The 11,695-nt window shown below is 39.6% G+C and overlaps 1 protein-coding gene across 1 annotated transcript; it reads left to right on the plus strand.

Annotated features, from left to right (window-relative positions):
• The first annotated feature begins 8,249 nt into the window (after positions 1 to 8,249).
• Positions 8,250 to 11,695, plus strand: LOC117254973 (uncharacterized). The gene is made up of 3 exons (XM_033623466.2): positions 8,250 to 8,316; positions 8,610 to 8,980; positions 9,119 to 11,695. Exons 2-3 carry the CDS (start codon positions 8,611 to 8,613, stop codon positions 9,550 to 9,552), a joined length of 804 nt encoding a protein of 267 aa, XP_033479357.2. The 5' UTR covers positions 8,250 to 8,316; position 8,610; the 3' UTR covers positions 9,553 to 11,695.

An 11,695-nucleotide genomic window follows, 5' to 3' on the forward strand; every position in this document is an offset into this window, starting at 1 on the left:
TTTAAGCTGTCTGTTTTTTACATTAAGCGGGATTTATACTTGTGCAGCAGACCCTATACACCGTAGCCTACGCACGTGGCCTACGCCGTTGTGAGCAACTTGTTTGTTGGTGTGTCTGTGTCACTCTGCCTTTACACCTCCGAAACACTTGTCAGCGACAGGGTCTCTGTGAAGTGCTGTGAAGTTTAGTTGATTCTAAACACACATTAAACACACATTAAACATGGCTTAATAGAGACAGCATCAAACACAAGTACACAAATCAGCTTCACTATAACTCGCAGCATTCACAGACAAACACTTGTCTTTATCTGGACACATATTCCCCACAAATACAACATGCTAATGTTTTTAGCATGAGCCTATGGCATTTTACATTGTATAAATTAGCCTAGCAGCTAGCGGTCTTCTCTCTACTCATATGAAGCCAGGGACAACAGCAACATTTAACAAAGGTAACGTTACAAAATTCAGCTCCATTACAGCTCACAAGGTTCACTGACAAAACAACTGTCTTATACTAAACACATTTTCCAAACAAATACAACATGCTAACGTTATTAGCACAAGCCTATGGCATTTTACATTGTATGCATTAGCCTTGCGACAATCGGAGATTTCCTCCTCTCATATGAGGCCAGGATAAATCACACACAAGACTTAAAATGCTACTTTTGTGGAGGCTTTATTGTCTTCAAAATTTACTGTTACACAACTTTGAAATAAAAGTAAATAAAAGCTTTGTTTCCACTGAGGGAAACAATAGGGTTGCTGGTTCGATTCCGGGTGCAGGACCCTTCTGTGTGGAGATCGCGTGTTCTCCCCGTGTCAGCGTGGGTTTCCTCCAGGTGCTCCAGCTTCCTCCCACAGTCCAAAGACATGCAGGTTAATTGGTGACTCTGAATTGTCCGTAGGTGTGAATGTAAGTGGATGGATGGTCCTACGGATTTCAAATAGCCAGGAGAAATTAAAAATGCATACTAAACAAAAGTTCAGGTCTCATGAGGGTAGACGAGCAGGAAAACAAGATCATAGATGGATAGTAAACATATAGAAAGTTTATTAATCTGAGAAAACATCAAGCGACTTCAGGTGACCCCAAACAGATGCAAAGCTAACTGAATGTTGTTCTTGATACACAGCTGTTTTAAATTGATATATTTTCCATATTTAAATTGTAGATTCTATTTTATATGTATGATTCTTCACTTTTGTCTTAAGATATTTCATTTTCAAATCTTTCCTTTTGTAAAGCACTTGACTTAACTAATGAAATGTTAATCATGTTTTTATTTTATGAAATATATTTTAATCCTTGTGCACCCCTGGGTACATTTTTTGCATTTGTCAATTAAAAATACTCAATAACTTTGCCTGTGTTAATGGTAGCAGGACAGAATTTTGCAAGGATATGAGACATGACAGCTGTTTGGAAGCTGCCAGAGCAGTTTTGCAGATACATGTATGACTGTATCGTCCACATACATCTGAAAACCTGCTCCAACACATGATTGTGTTTGTCAAGTAGCTCAAGTCACTCACTCTACAGAAGAAGGACGCACTTAAAAAGTAAAGTGTGATCTTTTTTACAGACTTGACACGTTTCCATTCAGAATGGACCTGCGACCCACCAGTTGGGAACCATTGTCATAAGGTGTCCTCTGAGTTACTGCAGGGAGGGCGCCAAATTATGGATTGGTAATTTAAGTTTAAATTTAAGGTGTTGTTTTTTATGTCTCAGCACTGGGGATAACAGTTGTCCATCTGTCTGTACGTCCATCCCGTTCTCATGACTACAACATCTCAAGAACACCTTGAGGGAATTTCTTTAAATTTGGTACAAACACCTGATGAGAATTTGGTGGTCACTGTGACCTCACAGAACATGCATTCGTCCACAACTTAATAATTCTTACGCTAATCACGACAAAATTCCTCACAAATGTCTCACAGGATAAAATGATAAGTGATGACATTTTATTTCCAAAAAGTCAAAGGTCAGCTTCACTGTGACATCATAACGTTCTGCAAAAACACTTGTCTGGCCGTTACTCAACGTATCTCAGCAACAGAGGGGAGACATTTGGTCACTTACTGAACCGGTGACACTAATTTTGGGTATCCACCTCGAAACTGTGCTGATTGATTCCCTGGAAGAGCATCTGCTCCATATGTAGACACAAACTTAATTTTAAGATGATGAACATAAAAGAATTCTTATTTTCTGGTGATTGTACCCTAAGGAGAACAAAGTTATTATCATTTTCATAATCTGTTTCTGCCAACAAATGCCCCTGAATCCTTCACACTGGACCTTTAATTCATGAAGAATGTTCACCTTTTTGGGTGCTCCGTTCACAGTGGAGGCATGCAGGTAAAACATTCATATATCTAATGTTCAAACTCCTAAACTTAATTTATGTATCTTAAAGTGTGATGGTTGATAGTAAAGGTTGCTGACCCCTGAAATAAAGTCTTTTTTGGGCCTGATAAACATAGAAAGCCTTTCTCTTAGTGTGGCCTACTGACTCCCAACCTGGGGATTCCCACTGCCACTAGGGGTCGCTAAAGCTCCACAGGGGTTTCTTAAGGTCTTCCTGATTATAAAGAGTGTGAGTAAACTTTAAGAAATAAAACAGTTTGAGGAAATGTGTGCAAAATTATGCACAATAGATCTGGAGTAATTATACCTTAAACATGTGGTGAGGTAACAGTGGTTTTGTGTAGCTGTCAGTAAAATTTACTCTGAAGTGTCAATTAAAATAAAACAGAAATTGATCTGAGAAAATACAAGAACATAAACATATTTTGTCACTTTGTAGCTGTGATTGAATGCACTGCAGCTTTTCTTTTAATATGACCTCCAAAGTCTGCATCATTTATTTTTTTATCTACTGTGATGATGACTAGGATTTAAAATATACATATTAGTCTGCTTGCTCTTAAAGAAGAAGGGATACACAGCAGTCATTGATGTGTCACCTCATCAAGACATGTAAGACAAAGTGCAGACCAGACACCAGCAGAGGAGGGTCAAGGTTTTACACACCAAACAGGAAATGAACAAACACAAACTGAACACTGTTCTCTAAAATATAAAATATAATTGTATGTAAACAGATTTTCCTTTTGATAGAAAGGAACTCACACCATGACAATCATCCCCAGACCCCTGTCCACAACCTTTCAAACAGTACATTATGGGGCCAAAGGTATAAGATAAAAACTACCAACATAGATTTTTAACCAGTTTTGGGAAGGTAGGTAGAAATAGACATAGAATAGGCAAAAAATAGATGCATAGATGTACTTTATATGAAAGCAACAATGAAAAAGAATATGACATCTACATAGAGGTTAAAGTGTTTCTATAAATTGCTAACAAACTAGAAATTGTGAATTAGATGTATAAATGTTGAGTATGAAACACTTAATTTCCTCAATTCTAGTGACTTTTTATGCACTGCATTTTCTGCATAATAATAATAATAATAACAACAATTTTGTCAAAATAAAAGTCATTTACAAATATTCTAAACAGTGAGGGAGAAGTGTCCCCTGTGCCCCACTCTGAAATGTACACTTTTATACAAAGGGTAGTCTCGCCAACAGACAATCAGAGATCTCTGCCTTCTGATGAGCGTCCAAAGACTGACTTGTGAGTCTATACAAAGGGTAGTTATGTAGGCCTACAGTATATTCACACATCTTCACATCTATATAGTGTGCTTACTTTTATATTTTATAAGTTTGATAGCTGAGCTGATGTTATTGAAGGAAGTGCCACGACTGCCAATAAGACTTTAAAGATGGCGGAACTGTTTCTGTAAGTGAAAAGAGAACAGAAGTAACACTGTTGTAGGAGCAAAGAGCATGGATACCAAGAGGCGAAGCTCCGTTGAATTTCTGCCAACAGCCACTAGGGGCGCTACCGCCATTTTGGACTGTTGAGCTTGGACTGTTGCGCCCAGACAACATGCAAGATGTGAAGGAGAGAGGAGAAAAAAAGTAAAACAGTGTAGTGCAATTAACTGCAACAACTATCAGCGGAACACCCCGCACCTGGCCTTCCACCGTTTCCCGAAGGATCCCGACAGAGGTGTACGTTTTAAAGTGTTTTAATATCAATTTAATATGCCAGTTTTTGTGGGTATAAATGTATGTATGTGTATATACAGTACAGGCCAAAAGTTTGGACACACCTTCTCATTCAATGCGTTTTCTTTATTTTCATGACTATTTACATTGTAGATTCTCACTGAAGGCATCAAAACTATGAATGAACACATGTGGAGTTATGTACTTAACAAAAAAAGGTGAAATAACTGAAAACATGTTTTATATTCTAGTTTCTTCAAAATAGCCACCCTTTGCTCTGATTACTGCTTTGTACACTCTTGGCATTCTCTCCATGAGCTTCAAGAGGTAGTCACCTGAAATGGTTTCCACTTCACAGGTGTGCCTTATCAGGGTTAATTAGTGGAATTTCTTGCTTTATCAATGGGGTTGGGACCATCAGTTGTGTTGTGCAGAAGTCAGGTTAATACACAGCCGACAGCCCTATTGGACAACTGTTAAAATTCATATTATGGCAAGAACCAATCAGCTAACTAAAGAAAAACGAGTGGCCATCATTACTTTAAGAAATGAAGGTCAGTCAGTCCGGAAAATTGCAAAAACTTTAAATGTGTCCCCAAGTGGAGTCGCAAAAACCATCAAGCGCTACAACGAAACTGGCACACATGAGGATCGACCCAGGAAAGGAAGACCAAGAGTCACCTCTGCTTCTGAGGATAAGTTCATCCGAGTCACCAGCCTCAGAAATGGCAAGTTAACAGCAGCTCAGATCAGAGACCAGATGAATGCCACACAGAGTTCTAGCAGCAGACCCATCTCTAGAACAACTGTTAAGAGGAGACTGCGCCAATCAGGCCTTCATGGTCAAATAGCTGCTAGGAAACCACTGCTAAGGAGAGGCAACAAGCAGAAGAGATTTGTTTGGGCCAAGAAACACAAGGAATGGACATTAGACCAGTGGAAATCTGTGCTTTGGTCTGATGAGTCCAAATTTGAGATCTTTGGTTCCAAGCGCCGTGTCTTTGTGAGACGCAGAAAAGGTGAACGGATGGATTCCACATGCCTGGTTCCCACTGTGAAGCATGGAGGAGGAGGTGTGATGGTGTGGGGGTGTTTTGCTGGTGACACTGTTGGGGATTTATTCAAAATTGAAGGCACACTGAAGCAGCATGGCTACCACAGCATCCTGCAGCGACATGCCATCCCATCCGGTTTGCGTTTAGTTGGACGATCATTTATTTTTCAACAGGACAATGACCCCAAACACACCTCCAGGCTGTGTAAGGGCTATTTGACCAAGAAGGAGAGTGATGGAGTGCTGCGGCAGATGACCTGGCCTCCACAGTCACCGGACCTGAACCCAATCGAGATGGTTTGGGGTGAGCTGGACCGCAGAGTGAAGGCAAAGGGGCCAACAAGTGCTAAACACCTCTGGGAACTCCTTCAAGACTGTTGGAAAACCATTTCAGGTGACTACCTCTTGAAGCTCATGGAGAGAATGCCAAGAGTGTGCAAAGCAGTAATCAGAGCAAAGGGTGGCTATTTTGAAGAAACTAGAATATAAAACATGTTTTCAGTTATTTCACCTTTTTTTGTTAAGTACATAACTCCACATGTGTTCATTCAAGTTTTGATGCCTTCAGTGAGAATCTACAATGTACATAGTCATGAAAATAAAGAAAACACATTGAATGAGAAGGTGTGTCCAAACTTTTGGCCTGTACTGTATGTATATATATATATATATATATATATATACAGTTAGGTCCATAATTATTTGGACAATGATACAGTTGTCGTCATTTTGGCTCTGTACACCACCACAATGGGTTTTAAATGAAACAATGAATACCTGCTTAAAGTGCAGACTCTCAGCTTTCATTTAAGGCTTTTTTCAAAAATGTAGTATGAACCATGTAGGAATTACAACCATTTCTTCACACAGTCCCCCGACTTTAAGGGCTCATAAGTATTTGGACAAACTAACATAATCATCAATTAAACAGTCAGTTTTAATACTTGGTTGCAAATCCTTTACAGTCAATGACTGCCTGAAGTGTTGGACACATAGACATCACCAGATGCTGGGTTTCTTCCCTGGTGATGCTCTGCCAGCCCTTTACTGCAGCCGTCTGCACTTCCTACTTGTGTTTTGGGTGTTTTGCCCTCAGTTTTAGCTTCAGCAAGAGAAACACATGCTCAGTTGGATTCAGGTCAGATGATATGACTTGGCCATTGCAGAACATTCCACTTCTTTGCCTTAAAAATGTCTTTGGTTGCTTTTGCAGTATGCTTCAGGTCATTGTCCAACTGCACTGTGAAGCATCGTCCAATGAGTTTTGAAGCATTTGGTTGAATCTGAGCAGATAATGGTGCCCCAAACACTTCAGCTTTCATCCTGCTGCTCTTGTCAGCAGTCACATCATCAATAAATACAAGAGAACCAGTTCCACTGGCAGCCATACATGGCCATGACATAACAGTACCTCCATCATGCTTCACTGATGAGGTGGTGTGCTTTGGATCATGAGCAGTTCCTTCCCTTCTTCCTTCTCTTGTCTTCCCATCATTCTGGTAGTTGATCTTTGTTTTATCTGTCCATAGTATGCTGTTCCACAACTGTACAGGCTTTTTAGATGGTTTTTGACAAACTCTAATCTGGCCTTCCATTTTTAAGGCTAACCAATGGTTTGCATCTTGTGATAAACCCTCTGTATTTATTCTAGTGAAGTCTTGTCTTGCTTACAAAAGCAGCAGGATGAAAGCTGAAGTGTTTGGGGCACCATTATCCGCTCAGATTCAACCAAATGCTTCAAAACTCATTGGACGATGCTTCACAGTGCAGATGGACATTGACCTGAAGCATACTGCAAAAGCAACCAAAGACATTTTTAAGGCAAAGAAGTGGAATGTTCTGCAATGGCCAAGTCATATCATCTGACCTGAATCCAATTGAACATGCGTTTCTCTTGCTGAAGCCAAAACTGAGGGCAAAACACCCAAAACACAAGCAGGAAGTGCAGACGGCTGCAGTAAAGGGCTGGCAGAGCATCACCAGGGAAGAAACCCAGCATCTGATGATGTCTATGTGTCCAACACTTCAGGCAGTCATTGACTGTAAAGGATTTGCAACCAGGTATTAAAACTGACTGTTTAATTTATGATTATGTTAGTTTGTCCAAATACTTATGAGCCCTTAAAGTCGGGGGACTGTGTGAAGAAATGGCTGTAATTCCTACACGGTTCATACTACATTTTTGAAAAAAGCCTTAAATGAAAGCTGAGAGTCTGCACTTTAAGCAGGTACTCATTGTTTCATTTAAAACCCATTGTGGTGGTGTACAGAGCCAAAATGATGACAACTGTATCATTGTCCAAATAATTATGGACCTGACTGTATATATATATATATATATATAGGCCTATATATGGCCTCTTGGACCATTTATATCAGAACTGATTACTGCTTTAGCATTAAAATATATCATATTAAAATAGCTTATATATTATTATTATTATTATTATTATTATTACTGTCCCCTTACTGTACAAACTGTAAATAAATCTTTATTCCTGACTATGTGACGTCGCCATTAATGTGTTTCTAGTTAAAATATTGATTTTTTTTTTTATTATTTATTTATTTATTTGGTAGATTGGCTTATGGGGTGATTTTGACGGAGTAATTAAGTTAATCTTCTCATAAGTGGATGTAATATGTAGAGATGCCATCTAGGCCGTTTTTCCTAGTTTTTTTTTTTTTTTAAGTCTATATTTTGCTTTACAAAAACGTGAAAAAGCAGCTGTGACCAAGCTATCACGAGGTGAGTAGCACTGTAAGCATAATTAATAGCGATATACTTCAGTTTGTCTGTGTGTTTTTGTATGCAAGCGCGTCTGCTGCGGTCTGCTGACAGTCCAAAATGGCGGCGGTAGGACGAAACCATGGGGGAATTTGTTGCTATGGGGCGTTCTATTGAGCTTCGGCTCTTGGTATCCATGCTCTTTGGTAGGAGGCTTTGTCAGTGTCTGCAGCAAGTAAAAAAAACCCGCGAAAAAGCACGTAACTGGTGCGCTCGACGTGCTCTCTCAGCCAATGACAGCTAAGAGATTCTTGATGACGCTCACTGGGCGGAGTACAGCACCACGCGGTGTTAGTACACGTGGGGAGGGAGAGGAGAGGGCAGTCAGACAAAGAGCCTCCAACATTTGGACTTTATTTACACTTTACAGAAACAGGTAAATAATGTATTTATATGCTATTTTTAAAGAAAGTGTAATTGAGATGGCTGTTGTGTGTAGTATCTGGTGGAAAATTTAAAATTCAGTGTATGTGGATGCATTACACCAAGGGCCGCATCTACTAAGATCCCAGTTTGCGTGTACTAATTTGCCTGCGCAATCTAGAATTTTGCGTGTGGGGCTGCGGGTGATTTACTAAGAGTGATTGCGTAGGCCTATATGACAACAGGTGCAAACGTGTTGGAGACAGCCTGTTTAAATTACGGTTTTGCATGTTTCATGGTTTGCAGCATGGCGAGTTTGGAGAGAAAGCGCAAAGTGAAATTCGACCCTATGGAATTAGAGGTTCTGGTAGATGAGGCCAATAAACACTTACATGAGCTACAGAAAAAAAACCTGAGTGTCTCACAAAGGACCGCTATATGGGAAGAAATCTGTGAAAACGTAAATGCTGTTAGTAAAACGGTACGAACAGTGCATGAAGTGAAAAGAAGACATCAAGACATCAGAAGAAGAACAAAAGAAAAATTGGCGTATAATAAAACGTCAGTAGATGAGATACCTCTGACCAAGATTGAGGAACAGGTGCAGTTAACGTTCTGCGAGGAGCAAGTCACTGGAATTGCTGGATATGACACACTGGACCTAAAAGCTGAACAAGGTAGGTGCACAGTAACAGTTTTTTTTTTCTGAAAAGATATTTATTTACGAAGTGAAAAATGAATGTACCTCCTGTGGTAACTTTTTTCTGTCTTTAAAGTCAAATCCCTAACAAAAAACATTTCTTTTTTATATATAGAATCTTCATCAGAAGTTCAGCCATCCCCGTCAAATTCCCCCAGAGCAGCCGCCACCCCTGCAGAGCCTCGAAAGGGCCCAGAGGACATTGATCTGGAGATGCTGCAGGAACAAAAGAAACAGTCTGCAGCCCTTCAGACAATTGCACGAGAGATGCGAGCGGCGTCATCAATGGCACGGGCGGCCAGGCGCGACACTCAGGCCATTGCCACGCACTGCAGACAGGTGGTCAGCGCAGTATCTGCCCTGACGATGGCCGTCAATTCTGTGGCAAGAGAGATACGGGAAGGGGTTCAGGCATTGACTGCCCTCAATCCAGGTGGAGAAGCGGGCCGACCAAGTCCCACAGCGACAGCTAGGCAGCCTGGGACCGCAGAGGGAGGAGAGGTGCACACGCCGGACAAGTTCCACCGGCGTAAAAGGAAACACAAATAATACACTCAACTGTCACGTTTAAGTTTTCTTATACTGGCTGTGAATATTCATTTTGTGTAAAACAGCCAGGGCCGGCCCAAGCCTCCGTGGAGCCCTAAGCAAAATTTGATTTGGGGCCCTATATCACTGCCAATAATAATGATTATTGATCATTCACACACCTACTATAACTTATTTCATGTTCTACTCTGTCATTACAGATACACTTGTAAAACTAGATGTGAGAACTTTCTGTTGTAGTTAGATTGTAATCCACAGTGATTAAGGGCATGGAAGCAGACAACAGATTTGCGGACTGGCTGAAAAATCTTTCAATTAATATTTGGCAAAGTCAGCAAGTCCCCCTACTGGCCACACAGAGAATCAATACATACTGTAAAACCTCAAAGAGCAGCCCGGCATGTTTTTCCCATCTATGGTTTTTAATCTGAAATGGTAGCAAATTCAGCTACAAGAGCAGCCGGGGGTTGATTTACACTTAATATTCAAAGTGATGTAGTACTAAGTGGGATACCGAATGTCATCTAGGCCAACTAAAAGTAACAAAATAAACCAATCATTTACTGTAAACACAATCTGCTTTATTATTTTTTGTTTTAAATAAACTGCAACACAGAGGGGACAGTGGGCACAGTGGATGGAGCAAAGGATGGAGATGGACCTAAGATGAAAAACAATAACAAAAGCTCGTCATGTTAGATGTCATATTACACTTGAAAATTATGCTGCTTATTTTCTGAGTAGAATAGTACAGCTATAACTTGTAATAAGAAAACAATCTGCCAGTGGAACAACTGAAAATTGCTTGAGAAGTTTTTAAATAATATGCATTTGTCTAAAAACATGTCCCTTTTCATATGATTATGTCTTATATTAAAACCTAATGAGATAATTTGACTAGAAATTAAGTATATATGGTGACAGTTTTTCCCTCACCTGATTCATTTGCCTTGGCTGAGCCTGAGGAGGTGACTGCCCCTGGGCTGAGTCAGTGCCTCCTCCAAAATACTTTTAACAGTGCTCCTGGGGAAGTTTCATATAACTTATGAGCATAACAGGGAGTTGTTTTAAAAGGAATATGTTTATTTACTCACATAAATTACTATGCTCTGCAGCAAACAACATATCTCAAACTACAAGTTAACTGAGTTAATTCATTAATGCAAAAACATATTGCTAGCAAACGTCACTGCGTCTGTAATTAATGTTAGTTGTTATTAAACATTTGCTATCAAACGTTGTTATCATGCCAGAAAACATATATAGAGCCTATATATACACCGAGAATCAACTTAATCCAAGTATTATGCAAACACAAACAGGTTAGCTTGAATAGTAAGCTATCTAACCTACCAGTTAAGAGACATTTCTCTAGTTTTGAACTAATGTTAGCTAGCTAATTTGCTATTGTAGGCTAACATAGTTGGAACAAAATATCAACAATAATTAGGGACTTTCCTAATTTGAGGAAACTTTTCAAAATCTCCTTGACACCCAACGTTACATTACCAAGACATGCAAACATACCTTTATCATGTCGTTTTTTCTCCCCTTCCTCTTTGTTCCTCTTTCTTTCTTCTGTCCCTGAAGGGTATGTCCTTTGTTGCGACATTATTAGGCCTTACACCTGCTCCTAGCTCCTTGGATGCGCAGTGCACACTGCTGCACACCTGAATAGCAGAGCTCTGACATTTAGAGCAGAGAGGCAGTAGGAAACTACACTCTGTTAACATAATATTGTCTTTTTGTACAAAAATGTACATTTGATTAATATATGAATCATCATCACTCACACATGGAAAAAAATAATTTTTTCTCTTTTTCTTTTTTGAAGTTAATTGCTCTTGGGCCCCCTAGTGGTCACGGGGCCCTAAGCCAGTGCTTAGTTCGCTTATGCCTTGGGCCGGCTCTGACAATAGGCTATACGATAAAGAACTGTTTAGTTTTCTTTTTTGCCATGATAAATGTTAGAGCTATAGTCTGATATATTTTGTGTCTGAAACAATGTGTCTTTAATATGATTTTGAGTAGCTTAACATAATTAGACATTAATGAGACTGAGTATTTCCTTTGATAATAATGTTTGGAACCTAAAAAGTGATTTCAGTCATCACTTTTTCAATAAATGTTGATTTGCTTGACT

The sequence above is a fragment of the Epinephelus lanceolatus genome, chromosome 3, assembly GCF_041903045.1.
Source record: "Epinephelus lanceolatus isolate andai-2023 chromosome 3, ASM4190304v1, whole genome shotgun sequence".
In the NCBI taxonomy this organism is placed as follows: Eukaryota; Metazoa; Chordata; class Actinopteri; order Perciformes; family Serranidae; genus Epinephelus; species Epinephelus lanceolatus.